At 43.3% G+C, this 27,736-nt stretch overlaps 1 protein-coding gene across 1 annotated transcript; it reads left to right on the top strand.

Moving 5' to 3' along the window:
- On the top strand, positions 1-27,736 carry LOC110533291 (beta-glucuronidase). Its single transcript, XM_036989579.1, has 12 exons — positions 1-297; positions 713-898; positions 2,481-2,662; positions 3,241-3,383; positions 3,636-3,823; positions 5,057-5,209; positions 5,480-5,658; positions 9,969-10,115; positions 17,818-17,902; positions 18,561-18,737; positions 19,020-19,155; positions 26,636-27,736. Exons 1-12 carry the CDS (start codon positions 85-87, stop codon positions 26,797-26,799), a joined length of 1,953 nt encoding a protein of 650 aa, XP_036845474.1. The 5' UTR covers positions 1-84; the 3' UTR covers positions 26,800-27,736.

Raw genomic sequence — 27,736 nt, 5'->3', positions numbered from 1 at the left:
ACAGAAGAAGAAGAAGATTTACTTTAAAGACTAACTTCTGTAAGCGAAAGACGTTTGTTGTTAGCCAATGTGTGAACTGTGAAAATGGAGCCGTTTAGAAGGCTAGTGAAGTGTTTTGTGTTTCTATCTGCAGCATGGGATGTCGCTCATTTGCTGGACGGTGGAATGCTCTTCCCCCGAGAGTCGTCGTCGCGGGAGATCAAAGAGCTGAATGGGCTGTGGGACTTCAGAGCCGACGTCTCCCACGACAGGAACTTGGGCTTTCAACAGGCATGGTATAAAAGTCGCCTTGCAGAGGTAAACACGAAAATCCAGTGTTTAATAAATCACATTAACTATGTAACGTGGATATGGTGTCATAAAAGCGTCGCCAGAAGCATGTGGACTACGAGTTCCTGTTTGTTCAGAATAGTTATCTGCCACTTTATAACTTACCTGTTTAATGCGTGGTCTGTTTGGGGAACATTGATAGGCTAGTCTGTAAACAAAACGATTATCCAATCTCTAGTCTGCAGAACATCTGTAGGCAATGTTGAAACTTCAAACCAACTAAAACTAGTTTGTTTCGCCAAGTCTTTGCATGTATTTGAGCTAATACTTTGTGTAAACTGTCTTGATGATGATTCAAGTCAAAACGAGTGTAAACATTTGTTCGTGTTCATTTTTCACCTCTTCTCTTTTTCTCTCTCTCTATTTCTATCCGTTTGTCTAGACCGGTCCAGTGATTGACATGCCAGTGCCTGCCAGCTACAACGACATCACCCAGGATCCACAGCTGAGGGATTTCATTGGCTGGGTGTGGTATGAGAGAGAGGTGTTGGTACCCTCACGATGGGTGTCTGATGAGGGAACCAGAGTCGTGCTGAGGGTTGGGAGTGCACACTACTACTCAGTGGTCGTGAGTATTTCATAAATCTTCTACCACTTGTTTTCAGCTCCAGTTGACATTCTGCGTGATAGCTTTAACTCCACAACCTACTCTTACGTGAGTTAATCTGCAATGTACATTCCTCAGTGTGTGTGGATCGATAAAAGTCGGAAGTTTACATACACTTAGGTTGGAGTCATTAAAACCCGTTTTTCAACCACTCAAACTATAGTTTTGGCAAGTCGGTTAGGACATCTACTTTGTGCATGACACATGTAATTTCTCCAACAATTGTTTACAGACAGATTATTTCCCTTATAATTCACTGTATCACAATTCCAGTGGGTCAAATACACTAAGTTGACTGCCTTTAAACAGCTTGGAAAATTCCTGAAAATTATGTCATGGCTTTAGCAGCTTCTGAAAGGCTAATTTACATAATTTGAGTCAATTGGAGGGAAGGAAGGAGAAGTGTTCTGTCTCCTAGAGATGAACATTTGTGTGAAAAGTGCAAATCAATCCCAGAACAACAGCAAAGGGCCTTGTGAAGATGCTGGAGGAAACAGGTACAAAAGTATCTGTATCCACAGTAAAACCAGTCCTATATCGACATAACCTGAAAGGCCGCTCACCAAGGAAGGAGCCACTGCTCCAAAACCACCATAACAAAAGCCAGACTTGGGGTTTGTAACTGCACATGGGTACAAATATCGTACTTTTTGGAGAAATGTCCTTTGGTCTGATGAAACAAAAATAGAACTGTTTGACCATAATGACCAACGTTATGTTTGGAGGAAAAAGGGGAGGCTTGCAAGTCAAAGAACACCATCCCAACTGTGAAGCACAGGGGTGGAAGCATGTTGTGGGGGTGCTTTGCTGCAGGAGGTACATAAATAGATGGCACATGAGGGAGGAAAATGATGTGGATATTTTGAAGCAACTTCTCAAGACATTAGTCAGGAAGTCAAAGCTTGGTTGCAAAGGGGTCTTCCAAATGGAAAATGACCCCAAGCATACTTCCAAAGTTGTGGCAAAATGGCTTAAGGACAACAAAGTCAAGGTATTGGTGTGGCCATCACAAAGCCCTGACGTCAATCCTATAGAAAATGTCTGGGCCGAACTGTCAAAGCGTGTGCAAGCAAGGAGGCCTACAAACCTGACTCAGTTACACCAGCTCTGTCAGGAAGAATGGGCCAAAATTCACCCAACTTATTATGGTTTGCTTGTGGAAGGCTACCTGAAACGTTTGACCCAAGTTAAATCATTTAATGTCAATTCTACAAAATACTAATTGAGTGTATGTAAACTTCTGACCCACAGGGAATGTGATGAAAGAAATAAAAGCTGAAATAATTTTCTCCGCTATTATTATGACATTTCGCATTAAAATAAAGTGGTGATCCTAACTGACCTAAGACAGGGACTTTTTTACTAGGATTAAATGTCAGGAATTGTGAAAAACTCAAATTCAGTTCAAATGTATTTGGCTAAGGTGTATGTAAACTTCCGACTTCAACTGTGTGTGTGTGTGTGTGGTGTGTGTGTGTGTGTGTGTGCCACATGGGAATAACAGTCCTATATTTCTCACACTCTTTTTCCATTCCCTGCCCAGTGGGTGAATGGAATCAAAATGACAGAGCACGAGGGTGGCCATCTTCCCTTCGAGGCTGAGATCAGCGATGTCCTCCGCAAGGACCCGGGTGTGGCCTGCAGGATCACCATAGCTGTCAACAACACCCTGACTCTCCATACTCTGCCCCCGGGGACCATTCAACATATTGACGACCCCACCAGGTAAAGTGATGACTTCATTTCAATGTAAAATATATTCAAATGTGGGTGGGGTTTTTTTTTGGGGGTGGGGGGTTGTATAATTTTTAAGTTGGGAGTAATCTCACATTGTCAGACACTAATTTTAGATGTTCTGGAGACCAAACCTAGAACGTCTGAGGTTGAGGCTAAGTAAGCAACAATGCATTTTCTGATGTTTTGAGGGTGGTTAAAAAAAATATCTTGTTTCGGAAATCTATATTGTGTCTATGTATTGTCTACAGGTATCCTGCTGACTATGGTGTCTATATATATTGTCTACGGGTATCCTGCTGACTATGGTGTCTATATATTTTGTCTACAGGTATCCTGCTGACTATGGTGTCTATATATTTTGTCTACAGGTATCCTGCTGACTATGGTGTCTATATATTTTGTCTACAGGTATCCTGCTGACTATGGTGTCTATGTATTTTATCTACAGGTATCCTGCTGACTATGGTATCTATGTATTGTCTACGGGTATCCTGCTGACTATGGTGTCTATATATATTTTGTCTACAGGTATCCTGCTGACTATGGTGTCTGTATTTTATCTACAGGTATCCTGCTAACTATGTTATACAAAACACAAACTTTGACTTCTTCAACTATGCTGGTTTGCATCGTCCTGTTCTGCTGTATACCACTCCTACGGCGCATGTTGATGACATCACAGTGCTGACATCCTTTGCTGACAACATTGGTGAGTGCAACAACAACAACAAAACATATTTTCTCATCCACTTGCTCGAGTGACTGGTTAGGTCTTTCCATTCCCAAGTTTATCCATACCCTGTTTACACTATCGTGCTGAACAAAACCTTTATCGTGCTGTCTTGGCTGTTTCCTTTTCACATTGTCCTTTTCTGCATGATTCCAGGAACTATGGAATAGTGTGAAAAATGGCACTAGTGTACTAAGGTGTTGGTCTCTCCTGTTCTGCCCTTTGGTGTAGGGCTCATCAGTTACCAGGTGTCAGTGCTGGGCAGTCTCAACTCCACGCTGAAGGTGACCCTGTCGGACAAAGATGGGCACTCTGTGGCCTCCTCCACTGGACCGTCTGGGGTCCTCAAAGTGATGGACGTCAGCCTGTGGTGGCCGTATCTAATGCATGAGAGCCCAGGTTATCTGTATTCTATGGAGGTAAGTTGGGCTATGTTCCTAGTTGCAAGGCTTAGGTGATCCACTGTCTGTTCCTTTTTAGTGTTTGTTTTTAATGTAATTTTTTATCAAATGTATATGAACGACCATGACATTTAATTATACTGAACAAAAATATAAACGCAACATGTGAAATGTTGGTCCCATGTTTCATGAGCTGAAATAAAAGATCCCAGAAATGTTCCATACCTCCAAAAAATATCTCTCTCAAATGTTGTGCACAAATGTGTTTACATCCCTGTTAGTGAGCATTTCTCATTCGCTAAGATAATCCATCCACCTGACAGGTGTGGCATATCAAGAAGCTGATTAAACAGCATTATCATTACACAGGTGCACCTTGAGCTGGGGACAATAAAAGGTCACTCTAAAATGTGCAGTTTTGTAACACCACAATGCCACAGATGTCTTGAGAAAGCGTGCAATTGGCATGCTGACTACAGGAATGTCCACCTGAGCTGTTGCCAGAGAATGTTCATTTCTCTACCATAAGCCGCCACCATCGTTGTTTTAGAAATTTTGGCAGTACGTCCAAACGGCCTCACAACCGCAGACCACGTGTAACAACGCCAGCCCAGGACCTCCACATCAGGCTTCTTCACCAGCGAGAACGTCTGAGACCAGCCACCTGGACAGCTGATGAAACTGAGTATTTCAGTCTGTAATAAATCCCTTTTGTTGGGAGAACTTATTCTGATTGGCTGGGCCCGGCTCCCCAGTAGGTGGGCCTATGCCCTCTCAGGCCCACACATGGCTGCCCCCTCCTGCCCATGTGAAATCCATAGATTAGGGCCTAATGAATTTATTTAAATTGAGATTTCCTTATGAAGTCATTGAAATTGTTGCATTTTTATATTTTTGTTTTAGTGTATGTTTTAGAGAAATTAAAAGCACTTGCTTAATATTTACTGGTTTGTTTTCATGTATTAACCTTTTCCTTGTGATGAGTCAACGCTACCATGAACATCGCCTTGGTTTGACCACTCGGCATCACACCGTCCCTACTTCCTGTGTTAATGGAAGGGGCTCTGACTGGAACAATCCTCCTGGCTAGGGCCTGTTCATTACAGAATGTAATGCAACATTATAGAATGTTCAGATAGAGATATATAGATATATGATTATCTGTAGTGCAGATTTGTTTTTGTCAACTCTACTCTTTCCATTTCTATCTGCTACATTCTGAACATTCCACCTCATCTCAATTGTTTCCAGGTTCACATGACGACAGCTAGCGAGGGTTCTGTCTGTGAGGATGTTTATGCTCTGCCTGTGGGAATCCGCACTGTCCAGGTCACCAACACACAGTTTCTCATCAACAGCAAACCCTTCTATTTCCACGGAGTCAACAAACATGAGGATGCTGATGTGAGTACTGAGTCGTACCTCTAGAGGACAGCAAAACACTGGCAGTTTCCTCTTGCGTTTACAACTGGTGTCCTACAGGTGTTGTTCAGTTTTATTCCATATATGAATGTTGACGCTGATTTTGAAGTTATCGGTTTCTCTGGTTTTTAACAAACTCATTTCAGTAGTTCTGTCATGCATTTTGGAATGATTTAAAGGTCAATGGAAATAGGTCTCTCTTAAGTCTATTAAATAGGTCACTTAACTGTTGCCCCCTGCTTTCTGTGTCAGATCAGAGGGAAGGGCCTGGACTGGCCCCTGATTGTGAAGGATTTTAACCTGTTGAAGTGGCTCGGGGCCAACTCGTTCAGGACCAGTCACTACCCGTACGCTGAGGAGATCCTGCAGATGGCAGACCGCCATGGCATTGTGGTCATTGACGAGTGTCCCGGGGTGGGCATCGCAGACATGTAAGTCAAATCAAATTGTATTTGTCACATGCGCCAAATAAATACAAACAACAACAACCTTACAATGAAATGCTGACTTACAAGCCCTTAACCAACAGGTGTAGTAGACCTTACTGTGAAATGCTGACTTACAAGCCCTTAACCAACAGGTGTAGTAGACCTTACTGTGAAATGCTGACAAGCCCTTAACCAACAGGTGTAGTAGACCTTACTGTGAAATGCTGACAAGCCCTTAACCAACAGGTGTAGTAGACCTTACTGTGAAATGCTGACAAGCCCTTAACCAACAGGTGTAGTAGACCTTACAATTAAATGCTGACAAGCCCTTAACCAACAGGTGTAGTAGACCTTACAATGAAATGCTGACAAGCCCTTAACCAACAGGTGTAGTAGACCTTACAATGAAATGCTGACAAGCCCTTAACCAACAGGTGTAGTAGACCTTACAATGAAATGCTGACAAGCCCTTAACCAACAGGTGTAGTAGACCTTACAATGAAATGCTGACAAGCCCTTAACCAACAGGTGTAGTAGACCTTACAATGAAATGCTGACAAGCCCTTAACCAACAGGTGTAGTAGACCTTACTGTGAAAGGCTTACTTACAAGCCCTTAACCAACAGGTGTAGTAGACCTTACTGTGAAAGGCTTACTTACAAGCCCTTAACCAACAGGTGTAGTAGACCTTACTGTGAAAGGCATACTTACAAGCCCTTAACCAACAGGTGTAGGTAGACCTTACCGTGAAATGCTGACTTACAAATCAAAATCAAATCAAATCAAAATGTATTTTATATAGCCCTTCGTACATCAGCTGATATCTCAAAGTGCTGTACAGAAACCCAGCCTAAAACCCCAAACAGCAAGCAATGCAGGTGAAGAAGCACGGTGGCTAGGAAAAACTCCCTAGAAAGGCCAAAACCTAGGAAGAAACCTAGAGAGGAACCAGGCTATGTGGGGTGGCCAGTCCTCTTCTGGCTGTGCCGGGTGGAGATTATAACAAAACATGGTCAAGATGTTCAAATGTTCATAAATGACCAGCATGGTCGAATAATAATAATAATAAGGCAGAATAGTTGAAACTGGAGCAGCAGCACAGTCAGGTGGACTGGGGACAGCAAGGAGTCATCATGTCAGGTATTCCTGGGGCATGGTCCTAGGGCTCAGGTCCTCCGAGAGAGAGAAAGAAAGAGAGAATTAGAGAGAGCATATGTGGGATGGCCAGTCCTCTTCTGGCTGTGCCGGGTGGCGATTATAACAAAACATGGTCAAGATGTTCAAATGTTCATAAATGACCAGCATGGTCGAATAATAATAAGGCAGAATAGTTGAAACTGGAGCAGCAGCACAGTCAGGTGGACTGGGGACAGCAAGGAGTCATCATGTCAGGTATTCCTGGGGCATGGTCCTAGGGCTCAGGTCCTCCGAGAGAGAGAAAGAAAGAGAGAATTAGAGAGAGCATATGTGGGATGGCCAGTCCTCTTCTGGCTGTGCCGGGTGGAGATTATAACAGAACATGGCCAAGATGTTCAAATGTTCATAAATGATCAGCATGGTCGAATAATAATAAGGCAGAACAGTTGAAACTGGAGCAGCAGCACAGCCAGGTGGACTGGGGACAGCAAGGAGTCATCATGTCAGGTAGTCCTGGGGCATGGTCCTAGGGCTCAGGTCCTCCGAGAGAGAGAAAGAGAGAAGGAGAGAATTAGAGAACGCACACTTAGATTCACACAGGACACCGAATAGGACAGGAGAAGTACTCCAGATATAACAAACTGACCCTAGCCCCCCGACACATAAACTACTGCAGCATAAATACTGGAGGCTGAGACAGGAGGGGTCAGGAGACACTGTGCCCTTAACAAGCCCTTAACCAACAGGTGTAGGTAGACCTTACCGTGAAATGCTGACTTACAAGCCCTTAACCAACAGGTGTAGGTAGACCTTACTGTGAAATGCTGACTTACAAGCCCTTAACCAACAGGTGTAGTAGACCTTACTGTGAAATGCTGACTTACAAGCCCTTAACCAACAGGTGTAGTAGACCTTACCGTGAAATGCTGACTTACAAGCCCTTAACCAACAGGTGTAGTAGACCTTACCGTGAAATGCTGACTTACAAGCCCTTAACCAACAGGTGTAGACCTTCCTGTGAAATGCTGACTTACAAGCCCTTAACCAACAGGTGTAGTAGACCTTACTGTGAAATGCTGACTTACAAGCCCTTAACCAACAGGTGTAGGTAGACCTTCCTGTGAAATGCTGACTTACAAGCCCTTAACCAACAGGTGTAGTAGACCTTACTGTGAAATGCTGACTTACAAGCCCTTAACCAAAAATGCAGTTCAAGAAATAGAGTTAAGAAAATATTGAGTAAATAAACTAAAGTAAAAAATAAAATCGAAGTATCAATAAAATGACATAACAATAACAAAAGGAACACCTATGTGATTAATGCTGTTCATTGACTACAGCTCAGTGTTCAACACCGTAGTGCCCACAAAGCTCATCACTCATTTGTAAAGTGACGATAACAAACAGCGAGTAGCAGCAATTTCAAAATAGTCCGGGTGGCCATTTGATTAATTGTTCAGCGGTCTTATGGCTTGGTTGTTCAGGAGCTTTTTGGTCCTAGACTTGGCGCTCCGGTACCGCTTGCCGTGCGGTAGCAGAGAGAACAGTCTATGACTAGACTTGGCGCTCCGGTACCGCTTGCCGTGCGGTAGCAGAGAGAACAGTCTATGACTAGACTTGGCGCTCCGGTACCGCTTGCCGTGCGGTAGCAGAGAGAACAGTCTATGACTAGACTTGGCGCTCCGGTACCGCTTGCCGTGCGGTAGCAGAGAGAACAGTCTATGACTAGACTTGGCGCTCCGGTACCGCTTGCCGTGCGGTAGCAGAGAGAACAGTGTATGACTTGGGTAACTGGAGTCTTTGACAATTTTTAGGGCTTTCCTCTGACACCGCCTGGAATAGAGGTCCTGGATGGCAGGAAGCTTGGCACCAGTGATGTACTAGGCCGTTAAGTTATATGTTATACCACTACCCTCTGTAGTGCCTTGCGGTCAGATGCCGAGCAGTTGCCATACCAGGCGGTGATGCAACCAGTCAGGATGCTCTCGATGGTGCAGCTGTAGAAATTTGAGGGTCTTATGACCCATGCCAAATCTTTTCAGTCTCCTGAGGGGGAAAAGGTGTTGTCGTGGCCTCTTCACAACTGTCTTGGTGTGTTTGGATCATGATAGTTTGTTGGTGATGTGGACACCAAGGAACTTGAAACTCTCGACCCGCTCCACTTCAGCCCCATCGATGTTAATGTTTTCCTGTAGTCCACGATCAGCTCCTTTGTCTCACTCACATTGAGGGAGCGATTGTTGTCCTGGCACCACGCGACCAGGTCTCATTGTCTGTGATCAGGCCGACCACTTGTTGTCAGCAAACTTAATGATGGTGTTGGTGTAGTGCTTGGCCACGCAGTTGTGGGTGAAGTCCAGGATCCAGTTGCAGAGTGAGTCCCAGGGTCCTTAGCTTAGTGATGAGCTTTGTGGGCACTACGGTGTTGAACGCTGAGCTGTAGTCAATGAACAGCATTAATCACATAGGTGTTCCTTTTGTCCAGGTGTGAAAGGGCAGTGTGGAGTGTAATAGATATATCTGTGGATCTGTTGGGGCGGAATGCGAATTGGAAGTGGGTCTCGGGTTTCTGGCATGATGGAATTATGTGTTGATGTGAGCCATGACCAGCCTTTTCAAAGCACTTCATGGCTACCGACGTGAATGCTACGGGGCGGTAATCTTTTAGGCAGGTTACCTTTGTTTTTTGTTTTTTTGTGCATTGCCATGTTGGCAGTTTCTGTGACCTCAGTTAAAAGTTACACATTCCACAAGGGTATATTCATTCAGCTGATTTTATTTTAGAAAAAAATTTCTTAACCGGAAGCAAATGGAACGAAACAGGGGAGAGGCATGCCTGTATTTGTCAAATTTTTAAAAAACGCTTGTTTTGCCTCCGTGTGCTTGCATTTGGTTCGTAAACGTTTTCTGTAATGAATACACCCCTGGTGCAACATTTTTTGACGAGAACGTCAGGTGTTTTTCACACGGAAACAGTGTGTTTTTTTTTTTCACGCCTGCTTGCATGTCTTTACCATTACCTTCTCAGTTGTTAATGGACAGTTACATTTATATATCACATAAAACAGAGCGATATTATCAATGCTCTGCCATTACATCGTGGATAGAATCCAGCGTCATGTCTTCTGTGTCTCTGTGATAGCCATTAACCCTGTCCTCTCTCGCTTGTCCCTCAGCCGTAGTTTTGGGAACGCCTCCCTGTCTCATCACCTGGTGGTCATGGACGAACTGGTGAGAAGGGACAAGAATCACGCCTCCGTGGTCATGTGGTCTGTAGCCAATGAGCCGGCCGCTGAGATGCCCCCTGCTGGATTCTATTTCAAGTAAGAGAACGTTTAGTATTCATTCCGTGAATGTGGGTCCTTGTTGTTTTTTTAAAGTTAAAAAAAAAATGCACATTCACATTATGATGGAGTGATGTTGTAGTGAACAGATTGTCAGTTAGTTTTTAACTTCCTCTTTTCGCTTCTCACATGAACACGTTACTGGTGATGTCATAAAGGAAGGGACATGGTGTGGTAATGGTGACCTCATAGAGGAAAGGAAACGGAGCATTACAGCGTTTTGCAGTTGCTGACACACTTGTTGCAGAATTTGGCTCATTGTGTCAACTCTATATATACACACACACACACACACACACGCCAAATATGACAACACTTCTATGTCAACATGAAACTCTGCAATTAAAACCTAACAATCCTTTTTCAAAATGTAATTTTTTTGCACTGTCATGCACTGTTTTGAATGACTCTTTCATAGCAGCAACAACACACTGATTGATGTACTTTATACAAAACACTGTCTTTAGTACTTTATATACCTTATTAAAGATTCTATTAAAGATTGTTCCCGTTACAGTACATTTTCAATGAACACAAAAATAGAATGGCTTCAGAAAACAAATATATACAACTTATTTTTTTTTTTGCCATTGCAGGTTTTTACAACAACAAAACACACGTAGAATTACAGTAATTAATATGTTACTGTAAACTCATGGAAACAAAAAAGAATTACAGTGCAATGATTTTTTTTATTTTTTATAAAGTATTGCATGGGATGGACGGTTTATGGATCCCGTCTTCTGTTAGGGTCTGGCAACAACACCTCATGTCATCCCTGGCTAGGCAACGGGGAAAATAATGGCCTTGTGTCCAACCCTGGACTGACCCCAGCTCAGTGTCTCCGGATGCCTTTTCCATGACTTGCAGAAGAGGCAGGCTGGCATGTGGTTGGCGGTCCATACACTTTCCAACACGAAAATAATTCCTCAATTGGATTGATAAATGGGGAGTAAAGGGGGCAAGTATTCAACTGAGAAGTTAATGTGGTTGGTGAACCAGTCCCTGACCAGAGCAGCCCGGAGGAAACTAACGTTATCCCAGATGACAACAGACCTGGGCTGCTCTGGTCCGTCCTGTACAACTGCATTATGTAGTGCATCCAGAAATATGATTATGTGTGCAGTATTGTAGGGACCGAGGGTGGCATGGTAATGGAGAACTCCTTGCAGACTAATGGTGTCACACAAGGTGCTATTTCCTCCTCGCTACCCAGGAACATTCACAATGGCTCTTTGTCCTATAATGTTCCCCCTCGCTACCCAGGGACATTCACAATGGCTCTTTGTCCTATAATGTTCCCCCTCGCTACCCAGGGACATTCACAATGGCTCTTTGTCCTATAATGTTCCCCCTCGCTACCCAGGGACATTCACAATTGCTCTTTGTCCTATAACATTCCCCCTGCGCTGCCCAGGGACATTCACAATGGCTCTTTATCCTATAACATTCCCCCTGCGCTGCCCAGGGACATTCACAATGGCTCTTTATCCTATAACGTTCCCCCTGCGCTGCCCAGGGACATTCACAATTGCTCTTTGTCCTATAACATTCCCCCTGCGCTGCCCAGGGACATTCACAATGGCTCTTTGTCCTATAACATTCCCCCTGCGCTGCCCAGGGACATTCACAATGGCTCTTTATCCTATAACATTCCCCCTGCGCTGCCCAGGGACATTCACAATTGCTCTTTGTCCTATAACGTTCCCCCTCGCTGCCCAGGGACATTCACAATGGCTCTTTGTCCTATAACATTCCCCCTGCGCTACCCAGGGACATTCACAACGGCTCTTTGTCCTGTAACATGTCGGGCCCCGACGCCTGGTTTTAGCTAGATTGAGTCCAGCTTCATCAATGAAAATGAACTCGTAAGGCTGTGCAGCTGTATCAAAGTCCACGACTCTTTTTAACAGAAGATGTCTACATTTTCACATAAGGGTGGGGGGTGGGTTTTTGCTGTTGACCCGGATCACTGGTTGCTGCGGAAAAGGAGGAGGTCAAAGGGAGGGGAGGGGGGGGGTGTAACGGATGTGAAACGGCTAGCTTAGTTAGCGGTGGTGCGCGCTAATAGCATTTCAATCGGTGACGTCACTCGCTTTGAGACCTTGAAGTAGTGGTTCCCCTTGCTCTGCAAGGGCCGTGGCTTTTGTGGAGCGATGGGTAACGATGCTTCGTGGGTGACTGTTGTTGATGTGTGCAGAGGGTCCCTGGTTCGAGCCCGGGTATGGGCGAGGAGACGGACTAAAGTTATACTGTTACATTGGAACAATTTTGCAACAGCAAAAATAAATAAACCGCTCCCCCCTGCCTAGGTCACATACTGCTTTGTCTGAATGTATCTATGCAATGCCAGTAGGACACAATCTACTGCCATTACAGTATCGTACAGTGACACTTACTTGCACGTCGTCATAGCGAAGGACCTTTGACTCTAACGCTGTTCATCTCAAATGGAACCCTGTTGAACAGCCGCTTCATCGTAAGTTGGTGTTGACGCAAGATGGCGGCAGAGTGTCGACCATACTGACACGGGTTGATTTATTATGGAACGTTGTGTGATCTGCGATGATTTGCTCTCTCGTAGTTGATGTAGGCGGATCTAGTGTTTGCCAACACTAGATTCCAGTTCCTGTTCATGTTGAACAGACGTTGCCTTCCACCCACAGGAAGTCGTCTGGCAGTTCTGTAGAAAATGCAAGAATATGATGCCATTGTCTTGCAACAATTACGTAGGTACAGTCTAGTGTAGAACGTTGAAGTTCTCCAGTCTAAAATGTTCGTATTATGGAGGCTACCGTGTAGCGACTCAGGTTGGGATGGACTCTCCGCCTCCCTCATCGTCAGGCCGTGATTTATGACACGGTCCACCAAAGTGGCCCTTAATGTTGTCAGAAATATGTCTCCGTCTATTGCCCGGTCCCCTTTGTTCTTGTCTTCGTCCTCCTTCTACTCCTCTCTTCCTCTCTCTCTCTCTCTCTCTCTCTCTCACTGCTTGGAGAGTTCTCTCAAAAGAGGTGAGCTTACCTACAGTTACTGTAGAAGTGTTTTCGTGTGTGGGTGTTGCCAATTTCAGCTATGTTTTGCATTTTGAATTGAAGCGTTTTCCCAATGATTGCAAGAGATTTCATTCTTGAACGAAGTGTCTAATGTAAGAAACGATGTGCAGTGTGTTGCAGAATTGCAAAGCAAAGTGCAAAGCAGAAAATGTTTGTACTTTTGGTGCCTTTTTTGTTTTAAGGCAAAAGGTTTTCATGCTTTTATCTAAGCATTCACTTTCAGTGTGTAAACAATCGGCATAGAGGAAGTGAAACAGCATAACAGAGTTTGGCGCACTACCTAGCATTACTGACGTCATAGAGGAAGGGAAACAGCATAACAGAGATTGGCGGACTACCTAGCATTACTGACGTCATAGAGGAAGGGAAACAGCATAACAGAGGCTGTGTTATTATTGGCGGACTACCTAGCATTACTGACGTCATAGAGGAAGGGAAACAGCATAACAGAGGCTGTGTTCTTATTAGCGGACTACCTAGCATTACTGACGTCATAGAGGAAGGGAAACAGCATAACAGAGGCTGTGTTATTATTGGCGGACTACCTAGCATTACTGACGTCATAGAGGAAGGGAAACAGCATAACAGAGGCTGTGTTATTATTGGCGGACTACCTAGCATTACTGACGTCATAGAGGAAGGGAAACAGCATAACAGAGGCTGTGTTATTATTGGCGGACTACCTAGCATTACTGACGTCATAGAGGAAGGGAAACAGCATAACAGAGGCTGTGTTATTATTGGCGGACTACCTAGCATTACTGACGTCATAGAGGAAAGGAAACAGCATAACAGAGGCTGTGTTATTATTGGCGGACTACCTAGCATTACTGACGTCATAGAGGAAGGGAAACAGCATAACAGAGGCTGTGTTATTATTGGCGGACTACCTAGCATAACAGATTTTAATTATTTTTATTTGACCTTTATTTAACTAGGCAAGTCCATTTAAGAACAAATTCTTATTTTTGATGACGGCCTAGGAACAGTGGGTTAACTGAACGACAGATTGTCAGCTCGGGGATTCGATCTTGCAACCTTTCGGTTACTAGTCCAACGCTCTAACCACTAGGCTACCTGCCGCCACAAAGATTTTAGGCTGCGTTCTTTTTGGGAGGACTACCTACCTCAGTGCTGCTTGAGGGCGGGCGGGCAAGGCCTTGAAGGCTACAATTTCCAAGGTATTTCAAGCAGCCTTGGTATTCGCTTTACGTCTGTAAAACCCACGCATGTGAGTGGGTGTGTACTTTGCTTATTCATCAGATGGGAGCGCAGTGTATGGGTGAGTCTGAGCATGTCCTGGTAGAATGGATTACTGGCATGTGGAATGCAGTCCGAGTACTACTGAACCCTGCCGTTCACAGAGCAGCTACAGGTGTCCTTACATCCACTCAGGGCAGGGAGGGACAGACCGACAGGCAAACAGCAGGAATTTCCTCCATAAAGTTTCTTGATGTTACAGTACTTCACTATGTGGTGTAGTCAACAAAGACAGTCTGATACTGTGAGGCTGAGTTTGTATCGTAGTCAACAAAGACAGTCTGATACTGTGAGGCTGAGTTTGTATCGTAGTCAACAAAGACAGTCTGATACTGTGAGGCTGAGTTTGTATCGTAGTCAACAAAGACAGTCTGATACTGTGAGGCTGAGTTTGTATCGTAGTCAACAAAGACAGTCTGATACTGTGAGGCTGAGTTTGTATCGTAGTCAACAAAGACAGTCTGATACTGTGAGGCTGAGTTTGTATCGTAGTCAACAAAGACAGTCTGATACTGTGAGGCTGAGTTTGTATCGTAGTCAACAAAGACAGTCTGATACTGTGAGGCTGAGTTTGTATCGTAGTCAACAAAGACAGTCTGATACTGTGAGGCTGAGTTTGTATCGTAGTCAACAAAGACAGTCTGATACTGTGAGGCTGAGTTTGTATCGTAGTCAACAAAGACAGTCTGATACTGTGAGGCTGAGTTTGTATCGTAGTCAACAAAGACAGTCTGATACTGTGAGGCTGAGTTTGTATCGTAGTCAACAAAGACAGTCTGATACTGTGAGGCTGAGTTTGTATCGTAGTCAACAAAGACAGTCTGATACTGTGAGGCTGAGTTTGTATCGTAGTCAACAAAGACAGTCTGATACTGTGAGGCTGAGTTTGTATCGTAGTCAACAAAGACAGTCTGATACTGTGAGGCTGAGTTTGTATCGTAGTCAACAAAGACAGTCTGATACTGTGAGGCTGAGTTTGTATCGTAGTCAACAAAGACAGTCTGATACTGTGAGGCTGAGTTTGTATCGTAGTCAACAAAGACAGTCTGATACTGTGAGGCTGAGTTTGTATCGTAGTCAACAAAGACAGTCTGATACTGTGAGGCTGAGTTTGTATCGTAGTCAACAAAGACAGTCTGATACTGTGAGGCTGAGTTTGTATCGTAGTCAACAAAGACAGTCTGATACTGTGAGGCTGAGTTTGTATCGTAGTCAACAAAGACAGTCTGATACTGTGAGGCTGAGTTTGTATCGTAGTCAACAAAGACAGTCTGATACTGTGAGGCTGAGTTTGTATCGTAGTCAACAAAGACAGTCTGATACTGTGAGGCTGAGTTTGTATCGTAGTCAACAAAGACAGTCTGATACTGTGAGGCTGAGTTTGTATCGTAGTCAACAAAGACAGTCTGATACTGTGAGGCTGAGTTTGTATCGTAGTCAACAAAGACAGTCTGATACTGTGAGGCTGAGTTTGTATCGTAGTCAACAAAGACAGTCTGATACTGTGAGGCTGAGTTTGTATCGTAGTCAACAAAGACAGTCTGATACCCCGACTAGAGGTCGACCGATTATGATTTTTCAACGCCGATACCGATTATTGGAGGACCCAAAAAAAGGCCGATACCGATTAATCGGACAATTTTTATTTATATATATATATTTATTTGCAATGACAATTACAACAATACTGAATGAACAATGAACACTTTAATTTTAATTTTAACTTAATATAATACATCAATAAAATGTATTTAGTCTCAAATAAATAATGAAACATTTTCAATTTGGTTTAAATAATGCAAAAACAAAGGGTTTGAGAAGAAAGTAAAAGTGCAATATGTGCCATGTAAAAAAAAAAAGCTAAAGTTTGTTTCTTGCTCAACATATGAAAGTTGGTGGTTCCTTTTAACATGAGTCTTCAATATTCCCAGGTAAGAAGTTTTAGGTTGCAGTTATTATAGGACTATTTCTCTCTATACCATTTGTATTTCATTAACCTTTGACTATTGGATATTCTAATAGGTACTTTAGTATAGCCAGCCTAATCTCGGGAGTTGATAGGCTTGAAGTCATAAACATCGCAATGCTTGAAGCATTGCGAAGAGCTGCTGGCAAACGCAGTAAAGTGCTGTTTGAATGAATGCTTACGAGCCTGTTGCTGCCTACCATCGTTCAGTCAGACTGCTCTATCAAATCATAGACTTAATTATATTATAATTAACACAGAAATACAAGCCTTAGGTCATTAATATGGTCAAATCTGGAAACTATAATTTCAAAAACTTTTATTCTTTCAGTGAAATACGGAACCGTTCCGTATTTTATCTAACGGGTGGCATCCCTAAGTCTAAATATTGCTGTTACATTGTAGAACCTTCAATGTTATGTCATAATTACGTAAAATTCTGGCAAATTAGTTTGCAACGAGCCAGGTGGCCCAGACTGTTGCATATACCGTGACTCTGCGTGCAATGAACGCAAGAGAAGTGACACAATTTCCTTAGTTTAATATTGCCTGCTAACTTGAATTTCTTAACTAAATATGCAGGTTTTAAAAATAAACTTCATCCCCCGTTTGGCGAAGTTTGCGGTCTTTGTTAGGAAGAAATAGTCTTCACACAGTTCGCAACGAGCCAGGCGGCCCAAACTGCTGCCTATACCCTGACTCTGTTGTACAGAACGCAAGAGAAATGACACAATTTCCCTAGTTAAAAGACATTCATGTTAGCAGGCAATATTAACTAAATATGCAGGTTTAAAAATATATACTTGTGTATTGATTTTAAGAAAGGCGCTGATGTTTTTGTGTAGGTACACATTGGGGCAACGACAGTGCTTTTTTTCGCGAATGCGAAAGGCTTGTTAAATCATCACCCGTTTGGCGAAGTAGCCTGTGATTCAATGATAAATTAACAGGCACCGCATCGATTATATGCAACGCAGGACACGCTAGATAAACTAGTAATATCATCAACCATGTCTAGGTAACTAGTGATTATGTTAAGATAAGTTTAATGCTAGCTAGCACCTTACCTTGGCTCCTTGCTGCACTCGCATAACAGGTAGTCAGCCTGCCACGCAGTCTCCTCGTGGAGTGCAATGTAATCGGCCATAATCGGTGTCCCAAAAAAATGCAGATTACCGATTATGAAAATCGGCCATTCCGATTAATCGGTCGACCTCGAACTGTGATACTGAGTGTATCGTAGTCAACAAAGACGGCCTCACGCTATCAGTCATTTTTTTCTTCCCGGTCCTTTCTTCCTCACTAAGTCTCTGTACCCTGACCCCCTGACCCTCTGACCCCTTACCCCATCTTGGAACAAGGAAACCATTGCTCTCTAAATGTGTTTTGTCTTTTTCAGGACACTGATAGCTCATACCAAATCTCTGGATGTCACGCGACCGGTCACGTTTATCACCGCCAGTAACTTTGCCAGAGACAAGGGGGTGAGACTTCACTGTGTTTCTCTTGTTATGTTTATGAAGGATTGGCTTTCTCAATTTGCTTGTCCTCGATTCCTCTCCTTCTCAAAACTTTTTGAAAAAGGTCAGAGGGGGAATTGTGGACCTCTTCCAAGACGTTTTCAGGGTAGAGAATATGAGGAATCGAGGAAAGACTAACTGAAAAAGAGCCTTTGACTGTGCTTGATGCCAAAATATATATATATAAATAAATAGCCATTTCTTTTTGAAGGCATACCTATGCCCTGATTCAATCATCCTGGCTCGCTGAGGTGTGACTCCCTTCTGCAGATAACTCTATAAGAGGAATGGTTTTACTGAGTGTCTGTTCCACTCAGACTTACCAGGCATAGTTTCAGTGACTAAACTAAGCACAGTTATGACTGTAACATTCCATACATTACTATGGCAATTCAATGCCAATGAATATATATATATATATATATATCATAACAAGGACTGCAACACTATTTCTTCTCACATTGAAAAACGGCTATACATAGGCTCCATCCATTTCAATTATGAACGTAACGTTCCATACATTTACAATGGCAATTCAATACCAATGAAATTGTAGTTGAACACCGTAACACTGCTCCCCCCCCCCCCCCCCCCCCCCCCCCCCCCCCCTCCCCCCCACAAGGCTCCCTATGTGGATGTGATATGTGTGAACAGTTACTTCTCCTGGTACCATGACCCGGGTCACCCGGAGGTCATCCCCTTCCAGCTCAACACCCAGTTTGAGAACTGGTACAGGAAGTACCAGAAACCCATAATCCAGAGTGAATACGGAGCTGACGTGGTTCCGGGAATGCACATGGTGAGTGTTCCAGAACTACTTTGTTGTTCTATGTTCCGTGTCATGTTCTCCACAGGTCAGAAACAGACATGTTTAAAATAACATAAGGTGTTGTCAAAAGTAAACAGACCTGTGCTTGTTAAGATTTCAAGGTCTCTCTTTGAGGCGAACAATAGTCTGGATACCATTTTGTCAAAATGTGCTTGAACAAAGACCTCTGTCAAGCACCTACCTAGGCCTGAACACCGGTTAAGTGGTTGAGCTTGAATGATCAATGGAAATAAAATGTTTGTTTTTTTACAGGATCCTCCCATGATGTTCACTGAGGAATACCAGAAAATAGTGTTAAAAAACTACCATGATGTGTTCGACCAGAAGAGGAAGGAGTATGTCATTGGAGAGCTCATCTGGAACTTTGCTGACTTCATGACGGCACAAAGTAAGGAGGAATTCCTGAAAACCTGAAGGACTGGAATAGATTGAAAGTGTCGTTATGACAACCGTTCTTGTAAAAACCTACCATTGAAGCTGGTTGTCATGCCTTTGCTTGTTTAGCTAATATTATTGACTTGGATTTTTTTTTTTTCTTCTTCTTTACTCAAGGGGCTCGATTCAATCCGTATTGCAGAAGTTCAGCGCTATAGCGCGATTTTTAAATTGATAGGCAATGTTCCAGCGTTGGCAGAGACTGAGTTCATGGTGAACTGCATACAGTATGTCGGCTCAACCGTATTATTGCGATGAACTTCCGCCTTACGGATTGAATGGAGCCTAGAGTGAGGGGAAAGACGGCAGTAGTACGAGGAGTTAGTGGTGTAGCGGTAGGAGTTAGTGGTGTAGCGGTAGGAGTTAGTGGTGTAGCGGTAGGAGTTAGTGGTGTAGCGGTAGGAGTTAGTGGTGTAGCGGTAGGAGTTAGTGGTGTAGCGGTAGGAGTTAGTGGTGTGGGGGTGGGGTAGGAGTTAGTGGTGTGGGGGTGGGGTAGGAGTTAGTGGTGTGGGGGTGGGGTAGGAGTTAGTGGTGTAGCGGTAGGAGTTAGTGGTGTGGTGTAGCGGTAGGAGTTAGTGGTGTGGGGGTGGGGTAGGAGTTAGTGGTGTGGGGGTGGGGTAGGAGTTAGTTGTGTGTCGGTGGGGTAGGAGTTAGTGGTGTAGGGGTAGGAGTTAGTGGTGTAGGGGTAGGAGTTAGTGGTGTGGGGTAGGAGTTAGTGGTGTGGGGGTGGAGTAGGAGTTAGTAGTGTGGGGGTGGAGTAGGAGTTAGTAGTGTAGTAGTGGAGTAGGAGTTAGTAGTGTAGTAGTGGGGTAGGAGTTAGTAGTGTAAGGGTAGGAGTTAGTAGTGGGGTAGGAGTTAGTAGTGTAGGGTGGGAGTTAGCAGTGTAGGGTGGGAGTTAGCAGTGTAGGGGTAGGAGTTAGTAGTGTAAGGGTGGGAGTTAGTAGTGTAGGGTGGGAGTTAGCAGTGTAGGGGTAGGAGTTAGTAGTGGGGTAGGAGTTAGTAGTGTAAGTGTAGGAGTTAGTAGTGTAAGTGTAGGAGTTAGTAGTGTAAGTGTAGGAGTTAGTAGTGTAAGTGTAGGAGTTAGTAGTGTAGGGGTGGGAGTTAGTAGTGTAGGGGTTAGTGGTGTAGGGTAGGAATTAGTAGTGTGGGGTAGGAATTAGTAGTGTGGGGGTAGGAGTTAGTAGTGTAGGAGTGGGGTGGGAGATAGTAGGGTAGGAGTTAGTAGTGTAGGAGTTAGTAGTATGGGGTGGGGTAGGAGATAGTAGGGTAGGAGTTAGTAGTGTATGGGTGGTGTAGGAGTTAGTAGTGTAGGAGTTAGTAGTGTAGGAGTGGGAGTTAGTAGTGTAGGGGTGGTGTAGGAGTTAGTAGTGTAGGAGTTAGTAGGGTGGGAGTTAGTAGTGTAGGGGTGGTTTAGGAGTTAGTAGGGTAGGAGTTAGTAGTGTAGGGGTGGTGTAGGAGTTAGTAGTGTAGGAGTTAGTAGTGTAGGGTGGGAGTTAGTAGTGTAGGGGTGGTTTAGGAGTTAGTAGTGTAGGGTGGGAGTTAGTAGTGTAGGGGTAGGAGTTAGTAGTTCAGTAGTGGGGTAGGAGTTAGGGGTGGGAGTTAGTAGTGTAGGGGTGGGAGTTAGTAGTGTAGGAGTTAGTAATGTAGGGGTGGGAGTTAGTAGTGTAGGAGTTAGTAGTGTAGGAGTTAGTAGTGTAGGGGTGGGGTGGGGTAGGGGTTAGTAGTGTAGGAGTTGGGGTAGGAGTTAGTAGTGTAGGAGTTAGTAGTGTAGGGATGGGAGTTAGTAGTGTAGGAGTTAGTAGTGTATGGGTCAGTAGTGTAGGGGTGGAAGTTAGTAGTGTAGGAGTGGAAGTTAGTAGTGTAGGAGTTAGTAATGTAGGGGTGGGAGTTAGTAGTGTAGGGGTGGGGTGGGAGTTAGTAGTGTAGGAGTTAGTAATGTAGGGGTGGGAGTTAGTAGTGTAGGAGTTAGTAGTGTAGGGGTGGGGTAGGGGTTAGTAGTGTAGGGGTGGTAGTTAGTAGTGTAGGAGTTAGTAGTGTAGGGGTCAGTAGTGTAGGGTTGGAAGTTAGTAGTGTAGGAGTGGAAGTTAGTAATGTAGGGGTGGGGTAGGGGTTAGTAGTGTAGGGGTAGGAGTTAGTAGTTCAGTAGTGGGGTAGGAGTTAGGGGTTGGAGTTAGTAAGGTGTAAGGGTAGGAGTTAGTAATGTAGGGGTGGGAGTTAGTAGTGTAGGGGTGGGGTAGGAGTTAGTAGTGTAGGGGTGGTAGTTAGTAGTGTAGGATTTAGTTGTGTAGGAGTGGGAGTTAGTAGTGTGGGAGTTAGTAGTGTAGGAGTGGGAGTTAGTAGTGTAGGGGTGGTTTAGGAGTTAGTAGTGTAGGGGTGGGAGTTAGTAATGTAGGAGTTAGTAGTGTATGGGGTCAGTAGTGTAGGAGTGGAAGTTAGTAGTGTAGGAGTTAGTAATGTAGGGGTGGGAGTTAGTAGTGTAGGGGTGGGGTAGGGGTTAGTAGTGTAGGAGTTAGTGTAGGGGTGGGAGTTAGTAGTGTAGGGGTGGGAGTTAGTAGTGTAGGGGTTAGTAATGTAGGAGTTAGTAGTGTAGGGGTAGGAGTTAGTAGTGTGGCGGTGGGGTAGTGGTAGGAGTTAGTGGTGTAGGGGTGGGAGTTAGTAATGTAGGAGTTAGTAGTGTAGGGGTAGGAGTTAGTAGTGTAGGGGTTAGTAATGTAGGAGTTAGTAGTGTAGGGGTAGGAGTTAGTAGTGTGGCGGTGGGGTAGTGGTAGGAGTTAGTGGTGTAGGGGTGGGAGTTAGTAATGTAGGAGTTAGTAGTGTAGGAGTTAGTAGTGTGGCGGTGGGGTAGTGGTAGGAGTTGAAACTAGGCCAGTTCTTGAAAAGGTGCTGATATTGATGTGAATGATATTTAAAGCTCCCAGTGGTTGGTAAGCTCGGAGTCAGCAGGAATGGGTGTGGCACACAAGGAGGGTTTACACCAGGAATCATCAACTAGATTCAGCCGCGGGACGATTTCTTTCTTTCTTGAGCGGATGGTCAGGGGACCGGAACAAAATTACAAAATCATTTGTACACTTTAAAATGACCACAAGAAGCCCAAATATTTTGACTAAAATCTAATACCTTGCTTACATTTTGTGTATGATTACATCTCTCTACCATGCGTGGGGTGGGAATACATCAGAACAAATTTCTAAAATGATAATCACTTGGAGCTGATTTGCTGACGTTTTGACTAGGGCCGGGATGATACCAGTATCGTGGCAAGGAAACCAAACACAAAATAAAAATAATGAAGCGAAACACGAAGCCGTTTTTTTTTTTTCACTTCTTCTTTAAGGAAAACAGACCATCATTATGATGTCATCCAGAGTCACATTTTAATTCTTTTCCAAGCTATAGCACACCACATTTTAATTATTTTCCAAGCTATAGCACACCACATTTTAATTATTTTCCAAGCTATAGCACACCACACTTAAATTATTTCCCAAGCTATAGCACACCACATTTTAATTCTTTTCCAAGCTATAGCACACCACATTTTAATTCTTTTCCAAGCTATAGCACACCACATTTTTAATTCTTTTCCAAGCTATAGCACACCACATTTTAATTATTTTCCAAGCTATAGCACACCACATTTTAAATTATTTTCCAAGCTATAGCACACCACATTTTAATTATTTTCCAAGCTATAGCACACCACATTTTAATTCTTTTCCAAGCTATAGCACACCACATTTTAATTCTTTTCCAAGCTATAGCACACCACATTTTAATTCTTTTCCAAGCTATAGCACACCACATTTGAATTCTTTTCCAAGCTATAGCACACCACATTTTAATTCTTTTCCAAGCTATAGCACACCACATTTTAATTATTTTCCAAGCTATAGCACACCACATTTTAATTATTTTCCAAGCTATAGCACACCACATTTTAATTATTTTCCAAGCTATAGCACACCACATTTGAATTCTTTTCCAAGCTATAGCACACCACATTTTAATTCTTTTCCAAGCTATAGCACACCACATTTTATACACAGCAGTTTTTTTTTTAAAGGTCATCCTTTGGTTTGCTTCATGTTTTTAATATTTGCCACGGGGGAGAAGAAAAAAAACATTGCAATACTGGTATCATCCTGGCCCTAGTTTTTAGTATTTTATGTCCCCCCCCCCAAAAAAAATGTAATAATGAATTTTAAGAAATTCCAATAGCTTCATAAGTAAGTGATCAATACCAAGCCATTTCGACGTACTAAAAGACCTGTAGGCCTATGCTAGTAATTGTTGATTGATGTCCCATTTGCTTTATGAGCTTGCAGTTTGATCTTCTTGATAAACCCAAACTCTTTTGGAGCTGCCTATTTATTTATGGAAATCCTCTCTCCTTACAACGTGATGTTTGTTCAAGGACCCGAGCCAATAGCTGTACAGCAAATCAACAATCTGTAAGCTAGCTCCGTGGTTTTCAAACTGTTTGACCTGCGGGAAAAAGAGAAGAAGAAGAAGAAACTGTGGGTCAAAAGCAACACAAAGCTGCCCGAATGGGACCTGTCATTACAGCCATAAACGGCAAAGCATTTTCAAAACTTAAGATGCAGGTGTAAAACAATTTATTTCTGTATTTTTTGTTGTTGTTGGAGGCTTGTTCTGGAGTCCAGAGCAAGCAGAATGGCACGGCCTGCAGAATGGCACGGCCTGCAGAATGGCACGGCCTGCAGAATGGCACGGCCTGCAGAATGGCACGGCCTGCAGAATGGCACGGCCTGCAGAATCGCACGGCCTGCATTTATGCAGTGGAGGTTGCAGGATTAGATGGACAGCATGGTCTGTCTGCACATTATCACTTTGGACAGCCTGGTCTTGTAGACTAGATGTAACAGTACGGGACACTCAAATTAGTATGATATGTTTAGTATGGTCAGTGGTGTAAAGTACTTAAGTAATAGTACTTTAAAGTACTACTTAAGTAGTTGTTTTGGTGGTATCTGTACTTTACTATTAATATTTTTGATTACTTTTGTTTTACTACTTCTTACTCCATACATATTTCCCCCTGACACCCAAAAGTACTCGTTACATTTTAACTGCTTAGCAGGACGGGATAATGGTCCCATTTACACACTTATCAACAGAACATCCCTGCTCTACTGCCTCTGATCTGGCAGACTCACTAAACACACATTTTGTTTGTAGATTATGTCTGTGTGTTGTGCCCCTGGCTATCCATAAATTTAAGAAAAACAAACTGCCATCTGGTTTGGCATTTTTAAATTATCTGTACTTTTGAGACATAAGTATATTTTTTTAGAACAATATATTTTGACTTTTACTCAAGTAGTATTTTACTGGGTGACTTTCACTTTTACTTGAGTCATATTCTATTAAGGTATCTTTACTTTTACTACAGTATGACAGTGGGGTACTTTTTCCACCTTCATGGAACTACTTAGCCTACATTTTGAATGTCACCGCAGAAGCTTCAAGACATCTTCCCAATTAAGTAGCCTAAGTTTTGTTGTTTGGCTACCTCTTCCAATGCATTGTGGGCAAAGTGTGCATTGAATTCTACTAGATGAAGAGCTGAAATGAGGAACATCCTGACATTTTATTAAACCATACTGGATTTTTTTTTTTTTTAAATGTTGAGTACTATTATAAACATTCTATTTTCGCATCCTGACAATGCGTCACGTCAAACTGGATTTGTCACATGCGCCAAATACAACAGTTGTAGACCTTACAGGGAAATGCTGAATACAACAGGTGTAGTAGACCTTACAGGGAAATGCTGAATACAACAGGTGTAGTAGACCTTACAGTGAAATGCTGAATACAACAGGTGTAGTAGACCTCACAGTGAAATACTGAATACAACAGGTGTAGTAGACCTCACAGTGAAATGCTGAATACAACAGGTGTAGTAGACCTTACAGGGAAATGCTGAATACAACAGGTGTAGTAGACCTTACAGGGAAATGCTGAATACAACAGGTGTAGTAGACCTTACAGTAAGATGCTGAATACAACAGGTGTAGTAGACCTTACAGTAAGATGCTGAATACAACAGGTGTAGTAGACCTTACAGTGAAATGCTGAATACAACAGGTGTAGTAGACCTTACAGTAAGATGCTGAATACAACAGGTGTAGTAGACCTTACAGTAAGATGCTGAATACAACAGGTGTAGTAGACCTTACAGGGAAATGCTGAATACAACAGGTAGACCTTACAGGGAAATGCTTACTTACAAGCCCTTAACCATAACACTGTATTCAGGACAACAAGTGAATTGCTTTGTCACGTTTTTTTGCAGTTTTACTTTAGTGCCTTGTTGCAAACAGAGTGCATGTTCTGGATATGTTTTATTCTGTACAGGCTTCCTTCTTTTCACTCTGTCATTTAGGTTAGTATTGTGGAGTAACTACAATGTGGTTGATCCATCCGCAGTTTCCTCCTATCACAGCCATTCAACTCTATTTTAAAGTCACCATCGGGCCTCATGGTGACATTCCTGAGCGGTTTCCTTCCTCTCCGGCAACTGAGTTAGGAAGGACGTCTGTATCTTTTGTAGTGACTGGGTGTATTGATGCACCATCCAAAGTGCAATTAATAACTTCACCATGCGCAAAGGGAAATTCAATGTTACATTTTTTTATCTACCAATAGGTGCCCCCCTTTGCGAGGCATTGGAAAACCTTCCCAGTCTCTGTGGTTGCATCTGTTTTTTGAAATTCACTGCTCGACTGAGTGACATTACAGATAATTGTATCTGTGGGGTACAGAGATGAGTCAATGCAACTTATTAAGCACAGTTTTACCCCTGAACATATTCCAGCTTGCGATAACAAAGGGGTTAAATACTTTATTGACTCGAGTCAATGTCAGCTTTTCATTAGTAGAGAGAGAGAGAGAGAGAATATTCCGCTTTGACATTATGGGGTATTATGTGTGGGCCAATGACGTCAAATCTCAATGTAATCCATTTGAAGTGCAAGGTTGTAACACAACAGTGTGGACAAAGGGGTGTGAATACTTCCTGGAGGCACTGTGTGCTCCTGTCATGTGACCCGAGTGAGTCTACACCTCTGGAATTTGGTGGTGACGAATTAGACGATGGTTCCCTTGTTTGCTTCCCGGGGCGACAGGCCTAGTGGTTAGAGTGTTGGACCATTAACCAAAAGGTTGCTAGATCGAATCCCAGAGCTGACAAGGTAAAAAGATCTGTCATTCTGCCCCTGAACAAGCAGTTAACCCACTGTTCCTAGGCCGTCATTATAAATAAGAATTTGTTCATAACTGACTTGTCTTGTTAAATAAAAAAAATAGCTTGTATTCTGTACAGATCTATAGTTTTATCTATACTTTGACGGCTGAAACAAAGCACTCTGGGAAATGAACATATGTCTCTCTCACTCTCTCTGCAGCGGTGGCCCGTGTGGTGGGCAACAAGAAGGGGATCTTCAGCCGGCAGAGGCAGCCCAAAGCTGGGGCCTTCCTCCTGAGGGAGAGGTACTGGAGGCTGGCCAATGAGACGGGCCTGCTGCCCACCTGGTCCAGGTACCCCTGCTACCTGGCTACATATCCCTGACACACCTGGGTGGTATTCATCAGCGCAGAACCCTGCACATTATAACAAAACATTTCTAAACGCTTTGCAACCCGAAAACAAAAACAATCATTTCTTATTTGATGAGTCCTCTGTTTTGTTCCGTTTTGGAACAGGTTAAAGACATGGGAGTAATGAGTAGGAATTATGTTTTGTTCCGTTTTTAACACCAACCTGTATGGCGCAGACTGCGTGACGACTAGAACGCTATGAAGACACACAATTACCAGAAACAACGGGATCAATGGCTGCGTTTACACAAGCAGCTCAATTCTGATATTTGTTGCACTAATTGGTCAAATGACCAGATCTGATTCAGTGGAATAATGATCAGAATTGGTGTGCCTGTGTAAACCGCACCTATTCCTGTGCGACCCTCTGCTCAGACGTTGCTGACGCCTGGCAGATCTTACAACCCCTTGGGTAGGTATTTTACCTATCCGCGTATGTTATAGCAATGTCAGTCAATGGGTGGATTTGATTATGCTGAGCTGCAGGACAACGGTCTATGGCGCGTGACGTGAATGATCAAAAGCAGTAAGAAGGAGTGTCCTTCTCAAATCCAACAGTCATCTGCGCTGTTCGGTCATGTTAAGTTTTCATTCCGAAGGCAGATTGCTTTTGATTAAAAAAAAACTCACTTTTGCATGTGAAAACACATAATTCCTACTCATTACTCCCATGTCTTTAACAGGGTTCCAAAACAAATGCCATCAACTATCACCCGGTGCAAAACACGCCTACCCGGGCCAGATTAATCAAATGCCCTCATTTGAGACAGTCGATGACTTGGTACACAACCATTGGTTATCACTTCTGTCTTGCCTTTTTTTTTGTAATTCAGGGGATCAACCAGTTATATACATGAATGTGAATCATGATGCTGTTCAGTGTAAATAAATGTGATGTATGAAAGAAA

The sequence above is a fragment of the Oncorhynchus mykiss genome, chromosome 10, assembly GCF_013265735.2.
Source record: "Oncorhynchus mykiss isolate Arlee chromosome 10, USDA_OmykA_1.1, whole genome shotgun sequence".
In the NCBI taxonomy this organism is placed as follows: Eukaryota; Metazoa; Chordata; class Actinopteri; order Salmoniformes; family Salmonidae; genus Oncorhynchus; species Oncorhynchus mykiss.
Note: the sequence above shows the minus strand (reverse complement) of the source record. Positions and strands in the feature narration are given on the sequence as shown.